Source organism: Oryzias melastigma, linkage group LG10 (genome assembly GCF_002922805.2).
Source record: "Oryzias melastigma strain HK-1 linkage group LG10, ASM292280v2, whole genome shotgun sequence".
NCBI classification, from domain to species: Eukaryota; Metazoa; Chordata; class Actinopteri; order Beloniformes; family Adrianichthyidae; genus Oryzias; species Oryzias melastigma.
Window position 1 is genome coordinate 19325397 of NC_050521.1, and position 14678 is coordinate 19340074.

The 14678-nt window shown below is 38.1% G+C and overlaps 1 protein-coding gene across 2 annotated transcripts; it reads right to left on the reverse strand.

Annotated features, from left to right (window-relative positions):
* Positions 1-885: 885 nt before the first annotated feature.
* LOC112153403 (cytoplasmic polyadenylation element-binding protein 4) lies at positions 886-13092 on the reverse strand. Of its 2 annotated transcripts, XM_024283604.2 has the most exons (13): positions 12836-13092; positions 12041-12156; positions 9085-10186; positions 8898-8996; positions 8142-8235; positions 5795-5845; positions 5219-5242; positions 4821-4997; positions 4579-4668; positions 4380-4498; positions 4173-4287; positions 3918-4099; positions 886-3771 (listed from the first exon to the last, which is right to left on the reverse strand). In XM_024283604.2, the coding sequence occupies exons 3-13, from the start codon at positions 10129-10131 to the stop codon at positions 3544-3546; spliced, it is 2226 nt and encodes a 741-aa protein (XP_024139372.1). In that variant the 5' UTR covers positions 10132-10186; positions 12041-12156; positions 12836-13092; the 3' UTR covers positions 886-3543. The 2 variants fall into 2 exon arrangements, with proteins under 2 accessions (XP_024139372.1, XP_024139371.1); XM_024283603.2 differs by lacking the exon at positions 12041-12156 and having other exon boundaries at positions 12836-13090.
* Positions 13093-14678: the final 1586 nt, after the last annotated feature.

Below are 14678 nucleotides of genomic sequence, written 5' to 3' on the forward strand. Positions count from 1 at the left end.
TTGACATTGTTTGTTTACTTATTTGTACACATATTTAATATATACTCAATTATCTTGAAAGAAATGCACAATCTCGAAAACTTCACCTGCACTGGTCAGTACCCAGATATTTATCTTTAAGTCACCCTGGTTGAGTTTTTGGCTAAAGATAACCTGGATTGATTTTAGGTCAGTGAATAAGATAGAATCTGATCGGCAATCACAAATAATGATGCAATTTGAATCCTTGAATCGAATTGCTACACTACAACAGAGTGTACAACCAATTCCCTCATCTGAAAAGTAATCACAATTTTTTCAATTTATATCAGACTAAAAGTGGACCAGTTCCAATAAGCCACTTGACTTATTTGTTTTACTTTTTTTTTAGGTAAATTTAAAAAATGTGTAGTCTTCTTCTTAAACAGTGAAAACCACAACAACGACCATAAAAGGTCATTTTTAACCCACACCGACATCAGTGTAAGAGAAAAATATCTGAAATGTTTTTGTGGTCAGCTTGGCTTGTGGTATTTTCCACATGATTTCGATTTTAAGAAAAAACAGGTCTCCCTCTTTATGGGTTAAGAAGATCCCCAATATATTCTCATGGTTAGTTGACCTTGTTAAATACAAAACTTCTCTTTAAAGGCACATATTCATCCTAAACTGGATGGGGGCAAAAGACTAGAGCTCTGTGAGCTATATAGCATCCACTAAGACCTAAAATAAGCCTCCGCCTATAAATAGCTCTGACCTGATTTAGCTCACCAGATGTGCAACAAACTGTCACAGAGGTTTTAGGTCTACATATTTAATTTACTAGAATATGTTCGGGTAGGTTGCAAAGGCTTTCCTAAAATAAAATTATATATATATATATATATATTTAATTAAAAAAGTCAATTTTCTTTTTCTCACGCCTGTTTTATTCATTCAACATCTTACATTACAAATACTTCAAATGTATGCATACAGGTTACCAACAGTTGGCAGCAAATGAAAATGTGACATTAGATTTCCATTTTACTTCAGTACTACAAACTGACTATAAAAACTGATGTCCGTATTGTAGCGTAAATAAATCAGGGAGAAAAAAAAATAGATATAAAAATTCAAACTTACATATAAATGTGAAATGACTTGATAAAAATCAAAATTTTAGGTAAAAAAAAATAAGTCAATAAATATAACCTTTCCCAGCATTCAAGTAAAAACTATTGAAATTTTGCAATGAAGCAATACTAACAGATTATTTTGTTTTCATTTGAGAATGTGGAGCACATTACAGCAATTAGAAAAAACTAGACACGTTACCAAGTTAAACACATCACCCAAAAATATATAACAAAGGTTCTGATCAAAATAATAGTTATACATCTCAATTGAAAATATAGCAAATGATACATACATTATCGACCTAGTATATACAATGTTTTCAACCACAGTAGCATGGTAGTAGCAAAATAAGTAAATAAGCACAAAACTAATGTTAAAAAATAAATTCAGTTTTTTTTTTCCTCTTTTTGAGACATCAGCATAAACGACAGGAAAACAAGTGTTCAAGACTGCATGATTTCAATGGATCAAATGACTTACACTGCGGAGAACTGTTTCTGGAAAGAAGAAGTATTGCACATAATGGCTCAAAGTTAACTTGCAACATTAAATCACATTCAGGTTATGTCCCAAAGCATGCCACATCACAAATGGGGTCAAAAGTGATCAAGTTGCCTCAACTTGTTCCTACAGAGTGTCCTCTACGTTACAAAACACATCCAAAGTGTTGCCACGGTGTATATTGCATAAACATCAAGTCTGTGTGAGAAAGGCAGACTCCATCAGGTGAGGAGAGGCTACAAGAGAGGTGATCTCGAAGAGATAAGGAAATAAGAAAAAAAAAAAAAGGAAAAAAAATAGGAGATCTAGTGCATTACATTAGGTCCTGCATTATCACTAGTCTTGTTATCTCTTATGCATGCCAAGAATAAGTAGAAGTTACAGGCAGTCTCAGAAAGAGGATCTAAATATTCACTCCAATCAGAGAGAGGAAGATTTCACATTGACCAAAGCCAACACACTCACCCTACTCATAAATCTTATTTAACACAACTAGGAGCAGAATCGGGTTATATTCTCAAGACTACCCAAAAAAAAAAGAAATCACTTTAGAAAGGTCTTGCTATGTCTTAGGATCCTGTGATTATGTTTATTAGTAGAGGATAATCCATATATGACTGGTTTATGAAAGCCAGCTAATTCTTTTATTTTATTTCACAGAATCACACCAATGCACCAGACATTTTTTTAGATTTACCAGAACTTAAATATATAAAAGCTAATTAAAAATTATATTAATATCATTTGTTTTTTTTTAAATTAAGCTTACCATAAATGCAGATCTTTTAGTAACAAAGGTACAAAATTATTTTTCATCAAGTGAAAAAAAATGAGGTATTGCAAAAGGAGTTCTCCCATTTGTGAAAAATGTGCCTAAAATGACTATTGAAAAAAATATTTAGAAAAAGTAGTGCATAATAAATGTTTATATGTTCATGACAAAATAATCAGCTATAAAACACTTTACAAAAAACAGCAGGCCATGTATAAAATAATATTTTTATCTCTGTGACAGCAAATTTTTGCTACTACCATATCCAACCACAAGACTTGTGATAGAAGCTCCAGTCACAGTAGAGCGTGCAGTGGTACACTATGAGGACAGCTCAGGGAAACTAGACTGTGCATTCCCATTAGTTAGTACTACGTTAGCATGTTAGCCTCCAGTGCCAATATCCCTGACAATATAAAATGAATAAATACTACTGCCAATACCTGAGCCCTGAGGGCTGTGTCTTTAATCATTGAAACCCACAAACCAAAACTCCAGCCTTACCTCTGACTGTTACAAGAGGACGTCCTGAAACCCTCAGATGAGTGACCGTTTTTTTGTGTTTAGGCCAATCTTTGGTTTGCCCTTTCTTGTTAAAAAGAATTTAAATAACCTAAAAAAAAAAGTCATGCCAAAAAGGAAAAATCTACAAGTGTGTGCCAAACTGAAGGGAGAATTTCTTCTTTTTTCCACTTTTGTCAACATTAGGTCATCCATTTGCACTCAACCTTTGGTTAAATTGGTAAAGATTTTCTCCAATCCTGCAAAAAAAAAAAAAAAAAAAAGCCACCCCGACGTTGTATACTGATTTAGATATGATGCATCTCACTTCAATTTTATGTCACTCTCGACAAAAACAAAAGCAGCTCAGCCAGCTAACACCGAAACAAAAAAGTACAGTCAAGTAAAAAGAAAGAAAAAACATCAAAACCCAAAAAGTAATGCATCCATAAATGTTCATGCACGCCGAAAGTCAAAACAAATGGGATTTCACTCTTCTTTGTATTTACTTCATTTAGAAGTCCCAATTTAAAAGATAAAAAATAAAAATAAATTATTATTCTTTTAACTTAAAGGAAAAGTGCATGTATTTTTTTTTTCATATCATAGCCCAAATTCCTTCCCTAATTTCTTGGTCCCTCCCCCTTTATCGTGCGCCGGCTCTTCTCGCCTCAGTTCCAGCGGAACGAGATGTGTCGCGGTCGGTCCCCGCCCTCCTTCACCAGCGGCTTGTGGAACTCGCGCCCGGCCCGAGAGTGGATGGCCGCCCAGCAGTACTCACAGTAGTACTGCAGACAGGTCACGTTGGCGCAGAAGAAAGGAGCGAACTTCCCCCCGCAGCGAGTGCCCTGACATTCATCACACAGCTGGTCATCCAGGACATATGGCTTCACTTCCACCTGACAGGAAGAAGGAAATGCAGGATAGAAAAGAAATGGAGTTAGGAGGAAAATTTGGCAACATACAGCAACCTGTAATGGCAGAAAATTCATAATTTATTAGCATTCACTGGTAGAGTGGAGCTACTGGCATCAGATCAGCTTACCCGTTTATCAATCTCCCCGTGTTGCAGTTGCACAAATCGGGCACTAATGGCTGCAATGTAGCTTTGCTGATTAGAGAAGGCAACTCTCCCTGCGCCTTTTGGATACTTGAGTTCAGGGTCCGTATCGATCCCGGCGTAGCAAACCCCCCCATACAGACGGTCCATGATCATGGCAAGCTCAACTAAAACAAGAGTTAAAGACGTCAGTAAATGTAAAGAGGAAATACAGTGAAACCACAAAGTCCTGTTGTATACCTGCACGCAGGGGGCGAGGAACCCCCCCGACAAAGATGGTCTTCCTCGGGTCTAGAGGCTGAGATCCATCCATCACAAAATCACTGTCATTTAGGTTCCAGGGTCGGATCTGGACCTGCAACACCAAAGTTATTCATGATGAAACCAAATTTGAACCAAATATTGTTCCTGTTAAGCATGAACGACATAATAAGCCAACACACTCACAGGTTTGTCTTTGATGGTGGGGCTGGAGACACACAGGTACAGTTTGCCGTCCTCTTGGATGCAGGCATCGATCAGGGCCTGAACAGAACTCTCGTCTTGGAACAACAGGAATGCGTACCCTACACAAGGATTCGCAGGTGGAGCGATGAGTGCACACAAAAACACAAACTAAAAACACTAAGACGCATGTTCCACTCACCTTTTGGTGGAAAGTAAGACTTGCTTTCTGCTTTGTGGGGCCAATCAACAAATAAATGGCCAAATCGGCGGAAACTGGCAGTAATTTCATCTGAGGAAAAAGAAAATCAGCAATTTTTCCTTACAGATTAACATTAAATCCCCATAAAGACAGTAAAGTAAATGAAAAGAAAGAATCCTTGAAATTCTTGTGAAAATCTTTCAAAATGAGACAGGAAAGCGGTTTAACTTATTTTTCTTCACCTTCATCTATGTCTGGGGGCAACCCTCCCACAAACACTTTGCGGGAATACCGCTCCACCCGTTCACCGTTAAGGTGAGGGAAGCAGTGGGCCGAAACGAGTCCAGCAAGCCCCTGATCAACCGACTCGTCCTCTGCAAACGAGCGCTCGTCCTCCACAGGGAACAGGGAGGAATTGCCTGATGGTGGAAAAAAACAAAATGAGATTATATTACATTTTAGGGGATTTTGTTCTAGCTTTAAAAGGTATTTATGAAACATGACGTTAGTAGCTTTGACAAACATTTAAGTGAAAACATTAAAAATGTTGGCAAGACAAAAAAAAAGATTTGGAAAGATAAAATAAAATGCTGAAAGAGTTTAGAGTCCATAAATATCAATAAAAACAGATCAACTTTACCTCGTCTTCTGCCATAACTTCTTGCTGCATGTAAAAGAGACAAAAAGTAGATTTATGATTTAAGATGTAAAAATAGGATGCAAAACATCACCAGGGCTTGAAATGAATCATAAGATTTATTAGCAGGTTATACATTTTTAAGTAAAGTTTGCAAGAACAAAAACAGCACCCATAGCACTGATCATTTTATTTGTAGTGCAGCTTTTTACATTTTGAATAAACAAATCCACATCATAAATGAAAATACTAATTGAAATATGTTAAAAAATGATTTCAACACTGAAAAGAAACCCTGTTATGTTAAGTCAAGGAAGAAGGAAAAAAAAAATCAGTATCTATGAGTCTTGGCTGACGTTTGTCAGCAAGATAACCAGGATTTTTGCCATTTTTGTTATCAGAAGTATGCAGTCTATGCTCATCTGAGGCTTCTAGGTAGTCATGTGACACTCATTTACATCTTGATTCATTTTTTTAAAAGCCAGAAAATATGCCATCATAAGGAAATTACAAAACTGTGTGAGAATCTTCTCAAGCCCCGGACTAAACTACAGTCATGCCATCATATATATTACATACCGTTCATAGGTAGAGGTCCATCTCCACTCTGGTGGGAGAAGCTATAGCGACCTGATGGATACGAGAGCAAAAAAAATGATTGTTTTGGCATAAATTAATCCTTACTGAACTACCAAACATAACAATTGTTCATTAAGGTTCAAAACTTTTAACTGCTTGGTTGTGACTCGATAGCAGCATAGACTGCTGCTTTAGTTGTACTTTTCCATGATGTTTTAAGTTTAAACAGTTGTGTAACAGTAAACATAATTTATTCCTGTTGAGATTACAACACATTTTTAAACTGTTTCCATGTAATGTGGACTAATGAAAGTTAACAAATTCATTAGAAATGATCTTAAAATAAAATAAAGTAGGGGGATATAGCAAACAGAACACACAGCTATAGTCAATAGCTGGAAGAACTAGTTTGTTTGGTAATCGGTCTCAGACTGAAGGAAATGCTGCTTTATTTTTCTTACATCACTTCTGCTCAATAAGCTGCTCCTTCAAGCTCAGCCATTTTGGGAAGTCTTAACAACCTTTTAGACTTGAGTCGTGATTTTTGATCGAGGCGCTGCAATAAACTGGATTCTTGGCCTGTTTGCTGACTATGTTGGACTGCTTAGGATCAATGTCAGATAGAGGATTGAACATTTAATTCCACAACATGGTTTCACCACCAACCTGAGTCATCCCACTGTGCTAGACACAAAAAGACTATTTATTTTACATGTATTGATTAAAATTATTCTACAGTCTAGATTCCATCAGAAAAATATAAACATAAACTATTCCATGAGTCCAGAAAACTGCAGATATACATCAACACAAACCTGATTGGTTTACGGATCACAGATTTGATCATTATTGCAATTCCTAATACAATTGTAGTTCCAAATTATTTCTAAATGAATGCTTCTCGAGATGCAAATACACTCTGTGCACACAATGCAGTCATCTGAGCTATTTAAAGGAACATTAAAGGTTCTTGTCCAAGGACACTTTGAGATGGTGCCAGCTTTGGGAATCGATCCTTAGATCACTCACCCAATTAGGAAACCCTTGATGATGATCAATTACACAAAGTTTGTTCGATCACCAGTGAATAGGAAGATAACTACCTTCTAACTAACAGCGGAGCCAGAACATTTTCCCAAACACCACAACCTGGTTTGTTTTAAACTATGACATGTTTATCATCTATAGACCGAGTTATTAAACTGGCTTAAGATAAGATGTTTTGGGTCTATACAGCCCTTACAGACAGTCACAATACAGCACTAGTTTAAATAGTTAATCAGTTGTTTGGGGGGAGTGCCTGAGATAAACAGTACTGTCCCCATTCTGTTGTTTTGTCTACAACAAGGGTTGTAGCATTTAGTTTTTTTTTTTCCTTCAAAAGCTTCTTATTGTCTTATTTTGTACTCTCATACCTATAATCATTTAAGTTTAAATACCAAACAGTGTTGTTTCTTTCAAAATACCCAATTCAGGGGCTAATCTGACATCTTGCAAATAAATTGAAGCAGAAACTCTCTAAAAACTCACAAGTTCAATGGATGCAAGAATTGTAAAGCTGCTACAAAATTAGAGGTTCTATATTCAAATGTAACTTTATCTATAAAGACGTTTTTGATTGGACTAACTTTTGATTTCAGTAAATATGATGCAGCAAATTCTACAAATTACCATTTTCAATTCTTTGGAATCAATAACATTTAATATATAATCTAATAGTTAGTGAGGCTGTAATTTGTATAGACTGTTTAGGAAAATATAATTTGCAAAATCATTTGGAACACATTGTAATATACCTTCATTTACTCCACCCTTTTGATGAAAATATATTTTAGCTGAAGACAGAGGTGCTAATCAATATACTTAATCGTCCAGGAGCTTTACCACTAACTAGCTGCTTTTGGGGTGTGTATTAAAAACGTTTTACAGAGCAAAAATGTTGGGAATTTTGTCCACATTTTTGCATAATTGACCTAGAAATCACACCAAGCAACAAAAATGTAGATTAATACTCTTAAAGCCCTCACTCCGATCATCTTTTGATCTATTCTCGAAGCATTTCCAGTTCGCTTTTAATTATGATCATGCTGTTTTTAGCCAAAACGAAAAGTAAAAGTGTTATTTTCTAGGCCATGGTTTCTACAGAGTGGCAGTAGGGTGCACGACTGTTAAAACCCAGGGCACTAGATAGTGCAGGACTATATAGTTTTTTAGTAGTTAGGGATTAGGGTGGGAATTCAGAAATGCCTATGTGAACTCGATGTGGCATATCTCCTTTACTTTCCTACAGTAAAAAAGAGAAGGGAGCAAAAATGTCACCTTCCAGTTGTTTGAAGTGCAAACCAACCTTTTAAGGAATCTTGTTCAGCCCTCATAATATCAATCAGGGAGTTCTCCAGAGACACCATGCTGAAACCATCAAAAGGTCGGGTTCTATCAGGCTGAAAAAACGGAAAGAACACCATTAGCTCCACCAGTTACAGGTTTTCCTCCTGTGGAAGAAACCCCAGAGAAAACCTCTGCAGAAACATTCTAAAGCCTATCTATAACTACAAATGGAGAAAAGTATAGTCTTAAGTTCCTTCTACAAATCTTTTCCCTCAATGTTCAAACACTGTAAAGAAAGAAAACCAAAAAAATGCAGAGTTAATCCCAACGTTTCTTCGAGCAACAGAAGTATAATTAAACTATTGAGGGTCGGAGGGTCTGGGGCATGGAAAGCCACAGAAGAGCACAAGACTTCTTAAATCAGAACAAAAGGGAACAACATGTGATAAGACCAGATGATAAGACTGCCTTCATTCAACCAAACAGTCTAGATGCGACTCCAAACACAAATAAACACAATTATCAATTCATTCATTAAGTAGGCAGAACTGTAAGTATCCTGTTCTACTAAAAGGCACATTTGTTTCATTTGACACAGATATGCATATTTAACTAGATTAAAATCATTTGGCCCATGGAAAATAGAGATTCTTTTTTTTTTAAATAAGAGCTCGCTGTCTTCATTTTTTCTGTCATTTTTACTTGAAATATAACTGCAAAACCTAGAATTTATTGTACCTGTATTAGTAATTAATGTTTTATTTTGTTTTCTTACCTGAAAGGGATAGACGTTGTCGTTGCGGTTCATGTTGTCCTCTACCCAGCCCTTCTGATTGATGCCAGAATTATTTCGGAGGAACTTCTGTGAAGGAAGCTGGAGGAAAAGCATCAGTTTGACACATTTAATTGTCAAAAATGGGATGCCATCAATTCCAAACTGCTGAGTTTCTGCAATTGTCTACCTGGTTGTTGGGAAAAGACTTTTTCATTGGAGAAATAGAGTTGAGGCCGGACATCCCTCCACCGACGCCCCGTCGGCAATCTCGGATGCCCTGTGTGCCTCCCCAGCCCCCATAGCCGCCTGGATTCCAAGAGGTGGATGTCGGGGTGGAGGGGCTTTGGTAGCTTCCCCAGGGGGAGTGGGATTTGTTCTGAGAAGTGGCGAGGTGGGGGAGCTGGCTGAACGGACCGGCGCGGTGGGGATGTTGAGTGAAGGAGGTTTGGGGTTGATGGGGACTAGCTGGGGAGTGTCGGTGCTGCTGAACCCCGGGACTGTGAGGGTGGTAGTGCTGAGAATGAGGTGTGGGAGGGTGGTGCTGGGAGACTGGTCCAATCTGTGGGGAGAAACTACCTCCAAAGCCAGGGGCGGGATGGGGAGAGAAGTTCTGGAAGAGTAAAGGAGGTCCATTGGCATTTGTGCCAGCTGGACCAAGGAATCCTCCAACATCTTCACCAACCACAGGAGACTGGGTGGATGGAACAGCAGGGGACCAGTTATTGAAGCTGATCAGCGAAGAGGAGGAGGAAGTGGACTGAGCACAGCTGGAGCCCATTCCCAGGCTGTCTTGGTAGTCGAAGCTACTCAGAACTGGTGACTCCATCCTCAGCTTCTCCTTTCCACCACTGCTCTCCAGAGAACCTTTCTCCAAGGACCCATCTTCAGCCAGAGCCCCTTCGATCTCAGTTAGGCCTCCGCCAGGCTCCGGCTGACCTGGAGATGAGGTTTGAGGGTGTGCCTGGACCTGGGGCTTCTCTGGCACATCCTGGAGGTCCAAAGCCTTGGACTTGTCTGGCTCCAGAATCTCATCTTGCATGTTAGTGTGCTGGGCTACGGGAGGGAACAGCCAGGCACTGCCCCCATTGGTGGAGCAGGTGTTGTTAATGAAGGAAGGGGGGCTGGGAGGGTTTGAGGGGAGGTGAGACTGAAGGTGAGGAGGGATCCTCACAGGAAAAGCAGGTTTGTTGCTACTGCCACTCTTCACCAGAACTCCAAAGCCGTAGTCCCCCATTAGAACCCCCAGTAAATGTTCAGTTTTGCCTCTGGCTTACACCGATGTCTTTCACCTAAAATTTGAATGGAAAAGAATTAAACAGATTTCTAGCCAGCCTGATCACTATAAAGTAAGCCTTACGCCAGAACAGTCAAATTTACAAGATTAACTTTTTGCAAAAATTGTCCATCTAAAGCTACGATCACACCACCCTCTATATTGCGCATTCAGGTGGCCACTTCCAATAAAAAGTTTATGTAAATGTGTGTTTTGGAGTTACGCTTTCAATACCTGTATTGTTTCAACGACTGTTTTTGGGCCCTACATACAAAGCTAGTTAAATCACGTCAAACTTTGACCAATCAGGAACTTGGATTTAGTAGTGAGGTATGGATGGGGTCCCTTTCAATTCACGGAAGAGCCAACCATTTTGGGAATGTATCATGGAGGAGAACTTTGTATTTTCAGTTGGTGACTGGCTAGAATTAAAACACCTCAAGTCTTTCATGCATCAGAACAGAGCAGTGAAAGAAAAAGCCTGGAGCACCTTCGACATTCAACACCAAGCCTCTTCCAAATGAAGGTGGTGGACATGTGGTAGTAAACGGTAAAAAAAGATGAAGAAGCCCCTCCCTGGTTGTCCAGTTTGAATACCATGGGCTCAACTCGTGTTTAAGAATGCCTGTTTAGCATGTTCTTGAACATGCGTCGAATGCCCTGTACAACGTAGCTTAAGAATGGATTTACTGAAAAAGACACTTGTCCAGTTATTTTTTAAATATTTTTTTTTACATTTATGCAAAAGATTCACAAAATTAGCACTATTTTGGTATTGGTGGATAATTGCTTAAAAAATTGTAATCAGCATAGGAAGGTAGGAAGGTACAGATATTTCTGATTCAACTATTTAAAAAAAGAAAAATGCATGGCTGAAACAAAAGAAATGTTAGGCATTTAAAGACCCACTCCAGTGATCTTTTAATTTATTGAAAAAATGTTCTCAATGTTTTTTATTAAATTATAATTATGCTGTTTTTACCCTAAATGTTTTTTTTTTTATTTTTTTTTTTATCGTTTTCTAGGACAGTTTCTCATCAGAAATTCGCCTCCGAGTTGTAGGGGGGACTGCTAGCCGAGAGTAAGCTCACCCCCATTTCCCATCATCCCTTCGTTTACACTCTCTCCCGCTAGCTTACAGCCCCTCACACCCAAGCTAAAATTGCAAGTGCAGCAAAAATGGCAAGCAATTTTAAAGCTATCCAGTTGTAGTTTTTAGCAAGCTTGGATGAGGAAAACAATCTGGATCTAGTAGTCTAAAAGGGAATGCATTAGAATAGAGCGGAGCTGGGAGCTTGTGGCCCGCTGACTGTAGGAACACTCTTTATTCACAGCGATTTGAATAAAGAAATCCAGAGAGGCACAATTTTAAGTGTAATTTTCTTTATGCATGTCCTCCATCATGGGAAAAAGGAGAAAATAACACACTTAAAACAATTTTCAATGGAGTGGGTTTTTAAAAATGCTAAAAAATAAAATAAAAAAACTACTTAAGAGACAATTTTTGTAAAGAACAGTGAACATTAAAGGTTAAAAAACAATTTATTTTATCACAAATGTTCAATAATACCTGTAAAAATTTAGAACATTACAATAGATAAATATTAAACTGAAAATATAAAAAAAATGAATATTGGGATTTAAAACAGAAATAGTTCAGCAAAAGATTTACAGTGCTAAACAAAAACTTTATTTCAAATATATTTCAAAACAAGGAAATACCTGAATTAGAGAAGTAATTGTAATATCCACTTTAGAGTGCAAGTAACATGTTTAAATTTAATTTAAATAAAAAAAAATACCTACTAAATATTTAAATAGCACTTCAGTAATATTTTTCTTACTCGAGTACAATATTTGGATACTTTACCTAGCTCTGCTCGAGATAAGCTTCCCCAAAGAGTGAATGTGCTTGAGCTGCACCCTGCCTGGTCTTGTGATGCAATCAATGAGATTAAATCATTGACTGGCTTAGCCATGGGAGGCCTGGGTGAAATATAACACTACAGCAGTCAGGCCACGACGGAAAACACCCAACCTAACCAGAACAGAGCAAATAAAAAGCTTCTGGGTGACGCCTGAAAAGGTCATTTCGTAGCTAGCAGCAAGCTAACAGCTGCTCCGTCACCTTCCATGTGCCTTTTTAAAAACCACACAACTGCTAAATATAAAGAGTTTTACACTACGAGGCGTTCAGACGTCGAGACGGGTGAAGGTACAAATATTTAATGAGTATTTATCATTTTTTCCGGCATTATCTCTTCACATGAAGCCATTTAAATACAGGGAAATGTTGATGACGTCTCCTGTCTGTTCTAAATCTAGGGTAGTTCCCTTCACCAAGACGCTAGGCTAGGAGAGTAGCCGACACACGCAGAGACGGTTTTTCTAGCACATTTGCCAACTCATCTCCTTAAACGTCAATGTCTCGCGAACGCCGAGCACCATTATCGGTGGCGTAACATTATCCGCACCGTGACAAGTTCGAAATAGCGTACGGCTCTTTAAACGACCTCGTCTGTTTCGTGTCCTGTGCGTTCAATGTCACACAGCATACGAATCCTTGTCATCATTTTCCCATCTCGAAATAACGCGACGCAGACTCGGCGAAGTCCCTCGCGAGCCGAAGCGCGCGCGCGTTCGGTTGTATGTGCAGTGTGGGTACCTTCAGTTCGGCGTCATGACCTTATCGTTCAGATGTTACCACATTTTAGCATTTTGCCTTTTTCTGCATTTTTCTGACCAGCCGGTGTAAATGGTCTCTTCTCTCTTCTGGATGACAGCTGGGCCAGTCGGGAAACACTTCCGTCTACAAGCCCCGCCCTCACCGACAACCACCAGCCACTGCGCGCAAGGATTTCCCTGTGACGCCCCGCCCACCGTAATCAAAACCCGATATCTGATTGGATAATTGCCGTGGGGGTTGTCCTACAGTGATCCTTCTCAATGAATGGCAGATTCATTTGCTCACCAATAGGGATGCTACGAAATCATCATTACTAAGAAAATGTCCTTTTATAGCATGACCCGCTGAGTCTATCACTTCTGTCTCATAAATTATACAACTATAATCTTTCTAAAAACGAGAAAACTTTAACATTTTAAGTGCCAAGTTTCCGTTTTGCAACCATTCATTTTGAAAACAGACAAAATGATTTGCCTAAACAAATGTTTCACCTCACCCTGTGTGACACACAGAAAGACACATAAGAGCTTCAACCAAAATCAATGGCAAACACACCATTCAAATTACCAGTCTCCATTTTTAGAGCATTTCTGAACAATTCATTTCATGTTATTTAAAAGTAATTTAAAAGTGAGGCAGTGTACTTGAAATGTACTTTTTATTTTCTATCTATAGCCTATTTTATAACATTTTCCAATTTTGTCTTATAGTATATTTGTAATATACTTCATACTACATGGCCTATACTTGCTATATCCATACTCCAGTATACATAATAAAATAAACTTTAAGTGTACTTCTTTTTCTGCTAGGGGAAGAATTACAAGGCCTGTAAAAATATATGTTTGAAAATAATGCATCTTTCATCTGTTTTGCAGAATTAGCAAAAAAATACTCCAGAAGTGTTAACCTTGTGGGACTCTACTAAGATATAAATATCATCAAGAGTACCCTTAGCAAAAAGCAGGACACTTGAAGCTTAAGTATACTTAGTTATAAATATAGCAGGTATACTATAGACCAGGGGTGGGCAAAGTAAACTATTTAATTTGGCCCGCCAAACTGGAGTTACTTAGACTGATCATCTTTGTGAATTAATGGTTGGTTTTCCCTGTAATTCTGGTGTCTATCCATTGATGGAGCACTAAAAAGTAAATTGACCTTTGTTTGGTTCAAAATGTTATTCTGATTTTGTGTAATGTTGGAAGATTTTGTTGTTTTTCTGAAATGCGTGTGTGTTTTTTAAGTCAAAAAGTGATTTTTTCCAATCATTCCAAAATCACCTGAATACAGTGTTTCCCGGAGTTTTACCCATTGCTGCAACTGGCAAAAAAACAAAAACAAAAGTCACAATGTTTAAATCAAAACTCTAAAATGTTCTGTTTAGAAATATATTTATATATACAGCTCTTCTGACAAATTTTAGAACACTTTGCGACCCACAAGTGAAAAAGTTACATGGACCATGTATGTGAAGGATAGTATGCTAACGGAATAGCTTTTCAGACTAAATTGGAACATTTCAAGTTTGCAATATACTATAGTATACTATAGACTACTTTTTTAGAGGGAAGTTCAACAAATCTAAAAATAGCACATTCACAAGTTGCACTAATATCCACACAAAATAGCCGGTCCAAAGAAGTCTAATTGGAAATCAAGCTTGCACCTTAATGGCTGTGCCCTGCTGTTTTCAGAGCGATTGCTCCCAACACACTGAACAAATACTTAGCAGCAGACAAACTGGTTTTTAGAAAACATTCAAAAGTAAGAGTGGGTTGCACTCAACTTGGTTTGACTTACCACTAACATAGTCTTTGGA

What these genes read in the sequence shown, in the direction of transcription:
- LOC112153403 (XM_024283604.2), bottom strand. Translation starts at nt 10,131, where the DNA reads ATGGGGGACTACGGCTTTGGAGTTCTGGTGAAGAGTGGCAGTAGCAAC. An exon ending in GCCCCCAGACATAGATGAAG is followed by an intron (nt 4,669 to 4,820) that starts GTGAAGAAAAAT and finishes CTTTTTCCTCAG; the next exon opens with ATGAAATTACTGCCAGTTTC. An exon ending in GTCTTACTTTCCACCAAAAG is followed by an intron (nt 4,499 to 4,578) that starts GTGAGTGGAACA and finishes ATCCTTGTGTAG; the next exon opens with GGTACGCATTCCTGTTGTTC.